Source organism: Bufo gargarizans, chromosome 6 (assembly GCF_014858855.1).
Source record: "Bufo gargarizans isolate SCDJY-AF-19 chromosome 6, ASM1485885v1, whole genome shotgun sequence".
NCBI lineage: Eukaryota > Metazoa > Chordata > Amphibia > Anura > Bufonidae > Bufo > Bufo gargarizans.
The window spans coordinates 324,833,408-324,849,984 of record NC_058085.1 but is presented as its reverse complement, the minus strand read 5'-3'; the positions used below and the strand labels follow the sequence as shown (position 1 = coordinate 324,849,984).

General features: G+C 42.9%; 1 protein-coding gene across 3 annotated transcripts in view; it reads right to left on the bottom strand.

The window, feature by feature from the left end:
* The window catches only part of SH3PXD2A (SH3 and PX domains 2A), a 312,517-nt gene that overhangs the window by 27,641 nt on the left and 268,299 nt on the right, over window positions 1-16,577 (bottom strand). For 2 of the 3 annotated variants that reach the window (XM_044297873.1, XM_044297875.1), the window contains 2 exons: window positions 15,935-16,048; window positions 6,741-6,824 (listed from right to left, as the gene is read on the bottom strand). In XM_044297873.1, coding sequence (XP_044153808.1) covers window positions 6,741-6,824; window positions 15,935-16,048 — 198 coding nt within the window. The remainder of the gene's footprint in view (window positions 1-6,740; window positions 6,825-15,934; window positions 16,049-16,577) is intronic. The other variant, XM_044297874.1, reaches the window with a different exon arrangement.

Sequence of the window (16,577 nt, the reverse complement as noted above, 5' to 3'; positions counted from 1 at the left end):
TGGACTGGCCTTTTTATCTGTGAACACAGATAACTATTAAAATACTGTATATTCCTCCCGCCTAGGTTACTTGTTGGAAGTACTCAGTGCATGGAACTTTGCAATAGCTAGAAAACTCTGTGTGATTAAATTTTACTTGGAAAGGTTTGGCAATGACCCCATATTATGCCAATGGCTGTAACCCAATGCACCCACGCAATGAACTACATACTAGTTAGGAAGCGTGGAATGAGTTACTTAAAGGGGTTATGCCACGATAGAAAAAAATGGCAATCAGCCATCATATTGCACATGACAATCTCTTTCTAACAATTCTACAACCGGCCCTGTACCTCACAGGGAACTAGAGAGCTCCCCATTCATTGCTCCTATTGTCCTTTCTCAGGGGACGTGTCCTTTCTGCTGTAGCTCTGTCCATGTAACTGCCACAGCTTCTAACAGAAGATACAGCTGATGACAGTTAAAGATAATTTATAGAAATTATCTTGAGATGACACTACATAATATTATTTCCAGAAGTGCAGTCCTCTGTACATTGGCTGAATGCGCTCTGAAGAGCAATAGATATTTAGCAAAATATGGATGGCAAGACAGGACGGGCTACTCGTGATAGAACAACCACAGAATCTGCAGTAACTATTGGTGTGGAACAGCATCAAGGACATACTTGGAAGGTTCAGCATGTGGCAAACATCTTCCATGGTTGTTATTCATTGTTGGGAAGCACACTATTTATTAAGAATGTGTCTTTTGCTTAGATCCACATTAAAATTCATTACAAAAAAATAATAAAAGCCAAGGAGGTAAACACAGAACCCATCTATAAACAGACTCAATGTGGTCCCGGTCATTAGGAAACACTTAGGCTCTTATGAAATTGGCTTTGGATTCTCAGACTGAGAACACAGCACACAGTTTCTATTGAGAAACACTAATGTTCCCCACAGTGGTGGGTTTTAACAAATACCAACTAGTTTCACTAAATGGAGCAGGGGGGGGATCATGTCATCCACTATATTTAAGCAGATTCGTGGGCTCAGATTCCACCTCCGATACAATCCTACTACTGCTTATGAGGGAGTTTTCCAGTCCCAGGTGGTGCAGTTGGACTGGTCCCAGCATGTAAACCAGTGATGAATATTAAAATCCCTGTTCATATGCCTAATAAGTTGCAAAGGAAGAGGGCACTCAGGAGCTCTTACCAAAAAGCCACAGTTAGGGCTCATGCACACGGTCCGCAAAAAATACGGATGACGTCCGTGTGCATTCCATATTTTGCAAAATGCAACAGCCGGCCCCTAATAGAACAGTCCTATCCTTGTCCGTAATGCGAACAATAATAGGACATGTTCTAATCCTTTGCGGAACAGACATACGTAAACGGAATGCACACGGAGTAACTTCCATTATTTTTAGGACCCATTAAAATGAATGGTTCCGCCAAAAAAATAAAAATAAATGGAACGGACATGGAAAGAAAATACGTTTGTGTGCATGAGCCTTTAAAGCCAGCCAACATGGTGGATTATTTGATAGCGCTATATCTCCCCTGTAGTGGCTGCAAGGTAATGTTGTCACTTAAAGGGAAGGTGTCCTCAGAAAATGACCTATTGTTTAAATAATTTTTTATTTTAAGCATATTTTTTTAAGAGTTTTTGGTGGGGTTATTAATTTTCCAAATGTATTTAAAAAAAAAAAAAAATCTATAAATGCTAAAAGCCTGAAGTTCATACACTGGTCACTAAGGTATATGTGAACTCTGGCAGCCGGATCTGGCAGAGGAGCAGACTGCCAGAATTTACCATATCTGGCATACCCAGATACAGCTGCGCACCGCCAGATCCCCATTGACTACAATGGGATACAACAGGAATTTGGCTGCTTTCTGGCATGAATGTCGAATTTCAGCTGAATCCCACTGTTGTCAAGGCTCCATCCAGCGGGGTACGTCCCCAACCAGCTATGCCGGATACGGTAAAGGTCACCCAAGCCTATTGATATGCTGATGCTTTTTCTGTGAAGTTCACTTTGTGGTCATCTCATTACCAATCACAAGCAGGATTACAACAGCATATGTATGTATGTATGTATGTATGTATAGGTCCTTCTAAAAAAATTAGCATATTGTGATAAAGTTCATTATTTTCTGTACTGTACTGATAAACATTAGACTTTCATATATTTTAGATTCATTACACACCAACTGAAGTAGTTCAAGCTTTTTATTGTTTTAATATTGATGATTTTGGCATACAGCTCATGAAAACCCAAATTTCTCAAAAAATTAGCATATTTCATCCGACCAATAAAAGAAAAGTGTTTTTAATACAAAAAAAGTCAACCTTCAAATAATTATGTTCAGTTATGCACTCAATACTTGGTCGGGAATCCTTTTGCAGAAATGACTGCTTCAATGCGGCGTGGCATGGAGGCAATCAGCCTGTGGCACTGCTGAGGTGTTATGGAGGCCCAGGATGCTTCGATAGTGGCCTTAAGCTCATCCAGAGTGTTGGGTCTTGCGTCTCTCAACTTTCTCTTCCCAATATCCCACAGATTCTCTATGGGGTTCAGGTCAGGAGAGTTGGCAGGCCAATTGAGCACAGTAATACCATGGTCAGTAAACCATTTACCAGTGGTTTTGGCACTGTGAGCAGGTGCCAGGTCGTGCTGAAAAATGACATCTTCATCTCCATAAAGCTTTTCAGCAGATGGAAGCATGAAGTGCTCCAAAATCTCCTGATAGCTAGCTGCATTGACCCTGCCCTTGATAAAACACAGTGGACCAACACCAGCAGCTGACATGGCACCCCAGACCATCACTGACTGTGGGTACTTGACACTGGACTTCAGGCATTTTGGCATTTCCCTCTCCCCAGTCTTCCTCCAGACTCTGGCACCTTGATTTCCGAATGACATGCAAAATTTGCTTTCATCCGAAAAAAGTACTTTGGACCACTGAGCAACAGTCCAGTGCTGCTTCTCTGTAGCCCAGGTCAGGCGCTTCTGCCGCTGTTTCTGGTTCAAAAGTGGCTTGACCTGGGGAATGCGGCACCTGTAGCCCATTTCCTGCACACACCTGTACACGGTGGCTCTGGATGTTTCTACTCCAGACTCAGTCCACTGCTTCCGCAGGTCCCCCAAGGTCTGGAATCGGTCCTTCTCCACAATCTTCCTCAGGGTCCGGTCACCTCTTCTCGTTGTGCAGCGTTTTCTGCCACACTTTTTCCTTCCCACAGACTTCCCACTGAGGTGCCTTGATACAGCACTCTGGGAACAGCCTATTCCTTCAGAAATTTCTTTCTGTGTCTTACCCTCTTGCTTGAGGGTGTCAATGATGGCCTTCTGGACAGCAGTCAGGTCGGCAGTCTTACCCATGATTGCGGTTTTGAGTAATGAACCAGGCTGGGAGTTTTTAAAAGCCTCAGGAATCTTTTGCAGGTGTTTAGAGTTAATTAGTTGATTCAGATGATTAGGTTAATAGCTCGTTTAGAGAACCTTTTCATGATATGCTAATTTTTTTAGATAGGAATTTTGGGTTTTCATGAGCTGTATGCCAAAATCATCAATATTAAAACAATAAAAGGCTTGAACTACTTCAGTTGGTGTGTAATGAATCTAAAATATATGAAAGTCTAATGTTTATCAGTACATTACAGAAAATAATGAACTTTATCACAATATGCTAATTTTTTTTGAAGGACCTGTATGTATGTAGGGGCGTAACTACCATAGTGACAGACTGGGATCATCCCCTCTTCTACTGGGGGTGAAAAGTTGGTCAGGACTCTAACCTCTAAAAGGAACAACATTTAGCAAATGAGGCTGTGGAAAAATGGCCCAAGGGTCATTGAAGGGGGTTTAGGCAGAAACCCTTTTGTACTGTGTGGGGGGCCCTTACTTCTCTATGTACGCCATTGTATGTATGTATGAATAGATAGATAGAAGATAGATATGTCATAGAGCACGTCTCCTGTCTATTGTCTCCTATGGTCTTGGTGGCCGCTATAAAGCACATCCCGAATGCAGCTCAAGCAAGAGGGCCACCTTCCATAGTCATGTAACAGATCTTACTATTAAAAAAAATCTGAACATAAAATCAGATTAGAAAAATGTTGCAACAATTTGTAATTCATACAAAAATATCGGGGACACGTTTCCTTTAGGGCCCTGAACTATTAGAAACACCAAGGGTCTAGATCAGGAAAGGGTAAATCTGTTTTTAATGTCCAGAGAACATGGTGACAAATTTCTGAACCTTCTCAAAAGAAGATGCACGGCCACAAGTTACACAAATGGAGCAGAAACCCAACTAGACTTTGATCTCACTTTAAGAAGATGAATATTATAAATGTTTTAACAAAAAACTGTGCGTTGTCCTCAAGACGGCAGCGAGACTTTATTCTGAAATACCTTCCATCAGGCAGTAATCTCCTCTAGACTTTATGCCCCTGCTCCGGAGGGAGCTCAATCTATACACAGCTGATGGAGGCTGCGGGTTTTTTGCATATTTTTATTTCTCCCTTTTGAAAAACAAAGAGGAGCGCGGAATAGTTAATCAGGAAACTGTGTGTTTGCTATGACTGGGACGTGGGTGGAAAGGAGGAGCTGTGGAAAGACTGGAGCTCATTTTCAATATAGGAACCGTATGTGCTCCACATCTCTTGGTGACAGTTTCATGTATATTCAGGATTGCACGATACTTGTTGGAATATTCAACACATGCAGTATATAATTGTCTATTAACTTATACGGCAATTAGTATACGCTATAACACATATATTAAACATATTAACAGGATTAAAGGGTCACTGAGTCTTCATAAAACCTTTGATATGTTGTAAGGAGACATATGAAAAGTTTCGAACAGTGGGGGGCTAAGTGCTGAGACCCCCACCCATTGCTACAACGAGGAGAGAGAAGCACTAGCGCAGATCGCTACAGGGGAGGAAGCGAGATGGACGCAAAAGAAAGTCTATGGCCCCATCTTGACATCTTGATTCCGTCCTCTGCAGGGAGGAGAAAGAGAGCGCTATATGCAGGCTATCTCCTTATTATAGGGATCGTGAGGGGTCTCAGCACTCAGACCCCCACCGATCACAACTTGACATATCAAAAGTGTTACTATAATTCAGTGACCCTTTAATGGAAAACTTTAAGTTCAGTATTTACTGGTAAGGAGAGATACAATGGACCTCATAGTGGCCAAATCTAAGACTAAGATCAGCCTTTACTAAGTGATGGCCTATCCTCAGCATAAGCTATCACTAGCTGATCAGCGGGGGTCTGACATCTCGCACCCCCATCTATCAGCTGTTCGGGTGAAGCTTCATTGCTAGAAGTCGGAGCTTGGTCAACTGTGGACAAAACTTGACTTCAATGGGAGCAGTGCTGTGGTAACAAGCTCCCACCACTAAACAGCTGATGGCGCTGTGTAGTTCTGTCACTGACATCCAGGGACGGCGCTACACCCAAACAGCTGATCATCAGGGTCCCTGCTGATTACCTAGACCCACAATGGGAGGCATGGCGCATGCGTTACCACCTTTAGAATGGGGAACTTGAGACCCCCAATTCTTGTGGTTGCACAGGTCCCAGTGTTAAGGTCCTAATGATCATACATTTATCTCCTATCCTACCTCTGAAAATGATACAGAAATCTTTTCAGGATTTTATACTTCATACAGCTTCTGTTTTATGAAAGCTTGTGTTTGTCCTTTTAATTTCTTGCTTTATTTGCAAGCTTTATATTAGAATGCTCCTGTTTGTAAAGAGAACAATTCTGATACAAGTAAATATTGGAATTTTTTTTTTTTTTTTTTTAACATCTTCCTATTACTGTAATTTACAATAACCAAAAATGTGGCTCCTTTTGATAGCACATATATACGCATACAGTGCCTGGCATAAAGACTATGCTTCACAAAAGTTACATCAGCATAACAATCTGTACAGATTTTAAGCCACCAAGGAATGCTGGGAGATTTTAGCGTGGAAGCCTAAAGTGTGAATGCAGCTCCAGATTACACTATAGGTGGTAATGGTGAGCAAAGACATCTATGCTTTAAGTGCTTACGTTAGAGCGGAATTAGAGAGTTATTCCCATCTTATAGCCCTGTGATGGCCAATCTCCCGCACTCCAGCTGCGGTAAAACTACGACTCCCAAGATGTACACTTGCTTGGCTGTTCTAAGAACTCCATAGAAATGAATGGAGCATGCTGGGAGTCGTAGTTTCATCACAGCTGGACTACCGGAGGTTAGCCATCCCTGTTATAGGGGATGGTATATTTGCCACTTTAAGATCAGTGAGGGTCTGACCTCTGATTCTCAGAATGAAGGGGCTACAGTGTTCCCTATTGTTTCCTACTATTTTTCCCGCACTCCCCATTCACTTGAACAGGGCCCTGCTGCAGATGCTTGCACGGCGGATTCCTGGGGTGCCTCTGTGCAAGAAATAGGGTAGGAAAAAATAGGGAAAATATTCCAGCGATATGCCATCGCTGTGTAAGATTGGAAAACCAATAAATGTTAGAAGAAAATCATATACAGAAGAGCATAGCAATAAGGTATAGGGAAGAGCTTCACGTGGTAGGAGGCATGAAATGGTTAGTTCTAGCTATGGGTGATAAAAAGAACAGCAACAGCATCAACATGCATGTAAAAAAGACCAACCCTTTGGAAAGAGCTGATGGTGTAAGTATATGAAAGCACAACCAGCACTCTCTAACAGTTTCTATTCACCTCGGCTTTGTTGCCTGTTGACTATGCCGCCCAGCGTCCAACGCCGGTCCAAGCGCCGTAGATGAGCCTTGCGCCTCTTAGTTACTAATGGAGATGGATGTAAACATCAGGAGACAAATAAAGAAAAAAAAAAAAAAACATGACAGAAGGAGGTGAATAAAACATAAAAGAAACCAAAAATTACATGAACTATTAAAAAAATGTTAAACGTAAAATATAGAAACTGGTTAAAATGGTGAAGGAGACATTATAACACTGGAGATGAGAAGATGGCTGACACTTAATGTTGTTACTGGACACTATAGAGAGAGAAGAGTCAACGTTTCGGTGAAGGCACACGTGTTTTGTACCACAAATACATGGCTTGTAGTTTTGAATGAATGCAAAAATGCAGCAATGGGGGATGTAGGGGTATACACAGGCCCCTCCGCCAGATAAGGCACCAGTGTCAAAGCTTCCCATCAACGTCCCAATATGGTCTCATATTTCTGTCCATATTTTGATCATCCGTGACTTGCAATCGCTTCAATAAGATTTATTAAATAAAATTACTGACATCTAGTTTATCTAGTTAAAGTGGTTTTCTAAGACTTTTATACTGATGGTCGATCCTCTGATCGGTGAGCAGAGAGAAGACCGCGAAGCTACTGCGAGCGCCAGTGCCTTCTCAAACGGCTGAACAGCAGGGGTCCCGGGTGTTGGACCCAAGCCAAGCATAAGATACTGATGACCTGTCCAGAGAATAGGTCTCAGAGAAAAAGTCTCAGAAAACCCCTGTAAAGTCCATGAAAATTATGGGAAACCACAGAAATGTTACAGCATTTATAATCATCTTGAATATTTGAATCGGATGAACAGAATTAAGAACCTTGGCTTCTGGGTTGTATCTGGTACCGCAGTAAATGTAGCTGAGCTGCAGTAAACACACAACCTGCGGACAGGTGTGGTGCTGTTTTTGGAAGGAAGCAGCAATGTTTTTATGATCCGGGACAACCCAGTGAACAGCATAATCATAGCCTTGCAAAAACATTAAAATTTGTCAACATTTTGACCCATAGTCACCGAGTGACCTGTCACATTTTTTGACACATAACCTCAACTTAAAAAAAATATATAAAAATCATAATATACTCCCATAACCATATGACCTGGCACATTGTGAAATTCCCACCGAAAACTTTACACTGAAGGACACCTTCATACAATTTTGCCTTAAACACATGCAACATTTGTGGCTAAAAGCCTGAGGCCTCTTGCTTGTACACAATCGTGTGCTGCCCGTGGCCGTACGGCGGGTCCGCAATACACGGGGCACCGGCCGTGTGCATTACGCATCACAGATGCGGAGCCATTTACTTGAATGGGTCTGCAAATCCGGTGCGGAACAGAACGGAAGCACTACGGAGTGCTTTCGTGGGGTTCCGTTGTGTGTTTCCATTCCGCAAAAAGATTGAACTTTTTGCGGAAAGGACGGATCGCGGACCCCATTCAAGTGAACGGGGTCGCGATCCGCCTGCGGGTGGCCCACGGTCAATGTCCGTGCATTGAGTACCGTAATTTGCGGTCCGCAGCACGGGCACGGGCAGCACATGTTCGTGTGCAAGAGGCCTGACTGAAGCATAATCTTAGATGCACAACAACTCTAAAAAATAAAAATTCTGATGTATTGAGCTCATATGTATCACACCTCCGAGGTCACCGGGGGCAACACAGGGAAAAGATGTCACTGACAGGCTGTGATTTCTTCTTGCTCTCGCTTGCAGTTTCCCCCTCCCCTACACAAAACCATTAAATAAAACTTTTCATCCTGCGGGGAGCAGGATGTGACCCCACAAACTGGGAAAATGAAAAAGATTTTTCAGATCTTTTACTCTGATGGTCTATACCAGGGATGCCCAACCTGCGGCCCTCCAGCTGTTGAAAAACTACAACTCCCAGCATGCTTGGACAGCCTACAGCTATTAAGGCATGCTGGGAGTTGTAGTTTTGCAACAGCTGGAGGGCCGCAGGTTGAGCATTCCTGGTCTATACTCAGGACAGATCAGCGCCCCCACCGATCATCTGTTCCCGAGAGGCTCCAGCCCCAGAACTACTGAGCTCCATCCATTGTGTAGTGTTTCCATTCATTCACATCAGTTGATCGATAGTGGTTGCAGAGTGTTGGATCCCCATCTCATCAGATATTGGTGAGGTACGGTATATTGAGGATAGGCGTTTAATATTAAAATTCAGGAATACCCCTTTAAGAAGTAGAACTGCGCAGCCAGGTTAGCCATGTACAGACTAGGGACTTTCCATGAACCAGTACACTGCTTTCCACAGCTCTCCAAGGAGACTCAAAAAAAGACGACCAGGGTCAACACCAAGCTATCATTAAAAGGTTTTTTCCGAGATATTTTTACTGATAACCTATCCTCTATATAGGTCATCAGTATCTGATGGGAGAGGGTCCCACACCTTGGACTCTTGCCGATCAGCTGTCTGAGAAGGCAGTAGCGTGGTGGTCTTCGCGCAGATTTCCCAAGGCCCTGTGACATCACGCTCATGGGTCATTAAAGTGAATGGGGCTGAGCTGTGATACCAAGGTCAGCCATTATGAAATGCACGTCGCTGTGCTTGCTGAACAGAGAGAAGTCCATGACGCAACTGCAAGCGCAGCTGATCAGCGGAGGGTCCCTGGTGTTGGACCTCCACAGATCAGATACTGATGACCTATCTGGAGGATCAGTTTGAAAATCTCTGAAAATCTCTTTAAGGGCCCGGGACCTCGATCCTGATCTATGAAATGTTAACATGTAATTTCTTGCTAATAGGGCTTGTTATTGAACATTTTGGATATAGTTAGCCGTTTCTGAAATATAAAATATATGTAAGATATCCAGACTGAAATGGAAACACGTCAATAATACATCTGCCATCCACACATCTATATTTCGGCATTAGCACGTATCTACTGTAGGAGACTCAGCCGTGCAGGAAATGTCTTTCAGGCACAGTAAAATATTGATGACATCTCACTTTCCAAATTGTACAGCATTTAATGCTCCAAGGCCTTAAAAGTTACGTTTTCCATCAAATATGAAGTGGCAGTTTCACAACACGGGGGTGTTCTACCTAATACATGATGGAGGCCCAAAATGTACCCACACATCCTATTCGTCCAGCCTGGAATAGTGGGTATGCACACAGTCATACTTGTGATTTTCAAAATATTATACTAAGAACAGGTTTTCGTCAAATGTTTTTGGCCAAAAAACAAACAAAAGCAACATCTGGAGAGAACACAGACCATGTGTACAGCCGCATAATACAGGAAAGACCAGAGGTGGGCACGCCATCAGTATAGAGGAGAGCTCCTCCCTGACCATATCCTGCACCCTATGAAGCCATCTCCCAAAGGATCACACACATGAGGGCCACCCAACTGATTAAGAGGGTGCATTAAAATAAAATGGGGAAAGAGGCACAGACAAGAGAAGAAAATTAGGGATTGCATTGGTTGCCTTGAGGGTTAATGTCCCTATTAGCCTCGAGATGCAAGAAACGTGAGCTAAAAGTGTTCTCAATGAGGATGGATGCACAGAATCTTGTCTCACCAAAATGGTGTTAGCATGATATCCCCATACATGTTCAGATGAAACATTGCTGTGTACGTGTGGACATGTCCATATCACAAAGAACATAAATAACCTAGTATACACATTATACACCATTATTCCACCACTTTTGACATGACCCATATAATATATTCGGGGTATTCAACGCCCAGATCTAATGGATAATTCTGTGCAGTTATGCACATTTGAAATGATTGGTCCTACATGTAACAGTGACTGAAAAAAATAATAATAATAATATAATAGGCTATCTTAAAAGAGGACCTTTCACCGCTCCTGACATGCCTGTTTTAATAGCTTTGTGCATTCCCCAGGTAATAACTGTTTTGGAGCATCTATTCTTATGGCTCTATGTTGTGCTATTCCTTTATTATGTTATGAATGAACAGCTAGCAGTCTGCAGTAAGGGAACAGAGGGGAGGTAACAAGTTGGGGGTGTACCTGCACAGTCTCATGTTATCCAATCAGTGCTGCCACTGTCAGACTGTGCAGGTACACCCCCCCAACTGGTTACCTCCCCTCTGTACCCTTACTGCAGACTGCTGGCAATTCATTCATAACTTCTAGTAGAAATAATAAAGGAATGGCACAACATAGAGCCAAGAGAATAGATGCTCCAGAATTGTTATTATATGGGGAATGCATGAAGCTATTAAAACAGTCATGTCAGGAGCGGCGAAAGGTCCTCTTTAATTCATATCCAAGTATTGTTTAGTATATGACAAATAACTAATATACAATAAATAAATAAAAATATTAAATAATAAACAAATGTATCAACATTTCAAAATAAAAATCATAATAAAAAAATCATGAAATAATAATACAATAACATAAAACCTACAGTAAGACAAATGTGATCCTGGTCCAATCAGCTGCTACTGTGGGGCCCACGTGTGTTCTAGATGCTGATATACTCCTAAGATTAGTTTAAATCAGGGCCTTGTCTAATTGATAACTGATACAATAAATCCAATACAATGAACACTTCATCCTGTAGTGCAGGGATGGCCAACCTGCGGCTCTCCAGCTGTTGTAAAACTACAACTCCCACCATGCCCTGCTGTAGGTTGATATCTGTAGGCAGTCTGGGCATACTGGGAGTTGTAGTTTTGCAACAGCTGGAGGACCGTAGGTTGGCCATCCCTGCAGTAGTCAATAGTCGACCGCTGACACTAGGCTGGGGGGCGCCCTAGAGCACGAGTAATCACAACAATGCGTCTAACCATCAGATATTAACCCTTTGAAAGAATTCCTGGATGATACTGTGGCTATATTTAGACCAGAATGATAAGTATTTATTATGGACATAACTTTATTTGGAAGCTTTTAGTTCCTGTGGACTGGAAATCTCTTTGCATATGAGGATTGTGGAATGACAATACGGAGGGTGGCTATGATTAGAAACTAACATCCACTAATATCTATTGTGGACAGATTCTGTCATCAGCGCTGGATTGATATTGGCCTATCTGTATGTGCGGCTTGTGAACAGATTTATAATTTAGGATTAAATGCTGCTTTACACTGCTCAACTGAGCAGACAACTGTTGGAAAGGAAGCGCCTGCTTGTCAGTGAAGGAGACCTCTGCATTTACAGGCAGCGATCGCTTCCACAATATGGGGAGAAGTGATCACTAATGCTATCGCTCATCCACATACAGAATCATTGACGGCATTCTCCTTTAAATTTAGTCCCATGGCTGATGTAAAGAAGAGCACTATCAGGAAGAAGTGGCATCTGGAAATAATCTTACTTATATCATTTAGAAGAGGCAAGAATTTGCGCAATGTGTTATTGCGGGGGAGATTCCAACTGGTCACGTGAGCGTATACCAAAGGGAACTACAAATGCGGTCATTGCTCCTATTGTAAACATGTATGCACAGACAAGGTAATATAAATGGGTAATATTCCATTCACGGCACATCAACTCATGACGTCCCGTTTGGACTTGGCGGTCTACGCTATGTTATGTACGTGCAATTTTTTTTACATAGGCAAAACAATGTGTCTTTTGTGTAAATGTATAAGGGAAGATTTTTATTCGGTGAAAAGAAGGAAAAGGTTCCCCCTAGATGTATCCAACACATGAGAGGCGTACATGGGGGAGACGTCTCTGGTGGCAGGATTTGCAGGCATACAAAGGGCGTTGGCTACTCCAGCAAGAAGCTTTGTGCATTATGAAAACGGAGGCCATTAGGTTTAAATGATAGAAATTACCTATCCACTTTAAAAAAATAAAAATATTAAAAAAAGATTAATTTTTTTATGTGGTTTTTATATAATAATATCCAGTTAATGTATGTATATGGTATTGCATGATGCACAATAACAGGGATGATATAAGGTGGGCCTCCACCCCCTCCCAACAGGCCTTGAGAAAGCGTCTACTGACGTGAAACGGCCGGAGGCTGCTTTGTGTATATCACGTTATACCCATGATATGTACCCGCTGTGGAGCAAATAAAAGAATGTGAATTTGTCCCAAGGCAAGTGCTGTGCTGTTTCTTCCTAAGGCTACTTTCACGCTCGCGTTTTGTGCGGATCTGTCATGGACTGATCCATTCAGATACTACAACCGTCTGCATCCGTTCAGAATGGATCCGCTTGTATTATCTTTAAGCCAAGACGGATACGTCATGAACACCAATGAAAGTCAATGGAGGATGGGTCCGTATTCTATTGTGCCAGATTGTGTCATAGAAAACATTGTCTGCCAGGACGGATCCGTTTGGCTAAGTTTCGGACGGACACCAAAACGCAGCGTTTTGGTGTCCGTCTTCAAAGCGGAATGGAGACGGAACGGAGGCAAACTGATGCATTCTGAGCGGATCCTTTTTCATTCAGAATGCATTAGGGCAACAACTGATCCGTTTTGGACCGCTTGTGAGACCCCTGAATGGATCTCACAAAGGGAAAGCCAAAACGCCAGTGTGAAAGTAGCCCAACTTGGATGTAGAGGCTGTGTAGACACCATGATCTGCTGCCGGCAAATCATGATTTCGGTGTCCGCACCAATGATCCTATTACCCAATGAACAAGCGTTTCACTTGTTCATCGGGTAATCGGCGGCACCTTTATACTGGCAGATAATCGCTAACGAGCATTCGTACGAACGCTTATTAGTGATAATCTGCCTGATGTTCAGGCAGTGCAAAGGGGCCTTAATACTAAATGGACTGCTAATACGTGGAGATGGTACTACACAGTAAGGCCTCCTGCACACAAACGTGTGCTTCCCGTTGCCGTATTGCAGACCCGCAATACACGGGCGCCGTTCCATAGCCATTCTGCATCACGGATGCAGACCCATTCCCTTCAATGGGTCCGCAAAAATCCAGAGATGGTGCGGAATTGAACCCTATGGGAGTACTACGGAGTGCTTCCGTTGGGTTTCGTCTAGTACCTCCGTCCCGCAAAAAGATAGAACATGTCCTATCATTTTGCAGAACGGCTGGATCGCGGACCCATTAAAGTGAATGGGTCCGCGATCCGCTGCGGCTGCCCATACGGACCGTGATCGTGCATTGTGGCCCGCAGCACGACCACTGGGCGCACACGTTCGTGTGCAGGTTGCCTAAGAGAAAAAAAACTAAGTGTTATCGACTATTTAATACTGGATGAATTGTTCATTGTATTGGATATATTGTACTGTGCCAGTTATCAGTTAGACCAGGGATGCCCAACCTGTGACCCTCCAGCTGTTGCAAAACTACAACTCCCAGCATGTCCAGACAGACTACAGCTGGGCACGGTGGGAGTTGTAGTTTTACAACAGCTGGAGGGCCGCAGGTTGGGCATCCCGGAATTAGACAAAGCCCTGCTTTACATTAATCTTAGCAGCATAGAGTACATGGGCCCCGCACTGGCAGCTGATTGGACCAGGATCACATTCGTCTTAGGTTTTACTGTATTGTAATTATATGATGTTTATTACGATTTCCATTGTGATATTGATGATACACCTATTATTAAATAATACTTGAGGATACATTAGATTCGTATTATCGTAAAAAAAATTCAGACATTGCAACTTGTACAGCCAATCATTTTAAATATATTTTGCTGATTGTCTGTGCATATACAATACTGTGCTCTCGTAACAACTGCCAGACGACCAGATTTATCGGAATCTGTACATTATTGTATAATCTCAACCACAGAGATTCAGAAATGATCAAAACGTGCAGCAGGAAGCACCAGCATACACGTGTTGTGGCTACTTTCACACTTGCGGTGTTAATTCTGGTATTTAGATCCGGCAGAGGATCTCAATACCGGAATCAAACAGATCCGTTTTGATGTTACACGTCAGGATGCATCCGTTCCATTAGGATGCGGTTCTGTGAAATCAAAACGGGAAAAAACGGATCCGTCACTAAATACATTAAGGCTCCTAAAAACTGATCAGTCACCATTGACTTACATTGTGCCGGAACCATTTTTTTTCGTTTCTATTACTGGACACAAAACCGCAGCGTGCAGTGGTTTTGTGTCCGGTCACAAAACAGAATGCTGCTGGAACGGAAGACGTCCTGATGCCTCCTGAACGGATCCATTTCTATTCAGAACGCATGAGGACTAAATGGAAACTTTTTTTTTTCCAGATATTCAGATCCTTTGCCGGATCTCAGTATCGGAAAACAACAACGCAGGTGTGAAAGTAGCCTTACTGATGAGGAATGCAGACTGGAAAATGAGAGTGTGGCTCTAACTCGGACTCAATTAAGGAAAAGCTGGATGCTGAAGACCTTCAAAGAAGATGTAAACCTCTGGACTTTCAGCTGGGAAGGGCAGTAAAAGCAACAAGCGTGCAGCTCTACAAGAATGACAAAGTCAGAGTAAGGCCTCATGCACACCACCGTCGTTCTGGTCCGCACATCCGAGCCGCAGTTTTGCGGACAAGAATAGGCATTTCTACAATGGGCCGCCCGTTCCGTTCCTCAAATTGCGGAAGGCATACGGGCGGCTTCCGTTTTTTGCGGACCGCAAAAAACGGAACGGTTGTGTGCATGTGGCCTAAGGCTACTGGCAAATGAGAAATATCCTTCGAAACTTATTACACTGCATGGATAGAAGTGTCCGCTGGGCAGTCCCAGTGCAACTAACAGGTTTCGCCCTGTATGCAAAAGACCTGTAAAATCAGAACCAAGAGGATGTCATGGACCAGTTGGTATTAATACAAATAGCCAAGAAAGCATCAAAGCTGAAATAATGAGGTGGATAGATTGTGATCCATGACGAATTTGAAGGAACATGGTGTATTCCAATATGTCACCCTCAGATTAATGAAATCAACAGCACGCCATGCCTGTAATTCAAAATAGGTGGTTGAGTGCTGGTCTATTTCCCGTTAACCCTTGGGGCCTATTTACACATGGACAGTATCCAGACATGAACATTGCTCCTTTGAAAGAGCCCTTCCCGGCTATCTGCTGTAATATTGTCCCATGCAAAGGGACCCTTAGTCATTTAGTCACTTTTCTGCGAGTAATATAGCATTTAGCATAAAAATAAACTTGTAAAACCAAAAAGGAGTGAACTCACTTCTGATCACATATGTATCAAACTTACCATCTCCAGATTTCGAGTTGTTGATTTCAGAATCATCTTTGGTACCACTCTGACAATCCAAGTAAGTGGCAGGAACCCAACCTTGCTCCTCTGCCGTGCTTACAAACCACCAGCCTAAAAGAAACAGAACATAGGTCAGTGTCTACCATATGGAGGTCTACTAAACCTACAGATGTGTCCTTCCCAAACATCCTTTTAGGCTCAAGAGATTCGGAGATAAGTGGCCGGCTTTTATTTCCACAGCTGGTCACCTTGTGCCACTCCTCTTGGGTTATCTGTATCTTATGGTATTTCTACAACTCTTCACCTGAGGTATGAGACATTTCTACCTCAACAGCTCAAGAGGAACATGATGCAGAAAGACACACACTTGTGCAGCAGCAACTATTCTTTACACTGGCAAAAGAGTGGAATAATATAAATATTTTAAGTCAAGCTACCAAATTAATGCAGTTTGAGAACTTAGGGGGAGATTTATCAAACTGGTGTAAAGTAGAACTTTGTTGCCCATAGCGACCAATCAGATTCCACATCTCATTTTCCAAAGAAGCTCTGAAAAATGAAAGGTGGAATCTGATTGGTTGATATGGACAACAAGCCAGTTCTACTTTACACCAGATTCATACATTTCCCCTTTTAGGAC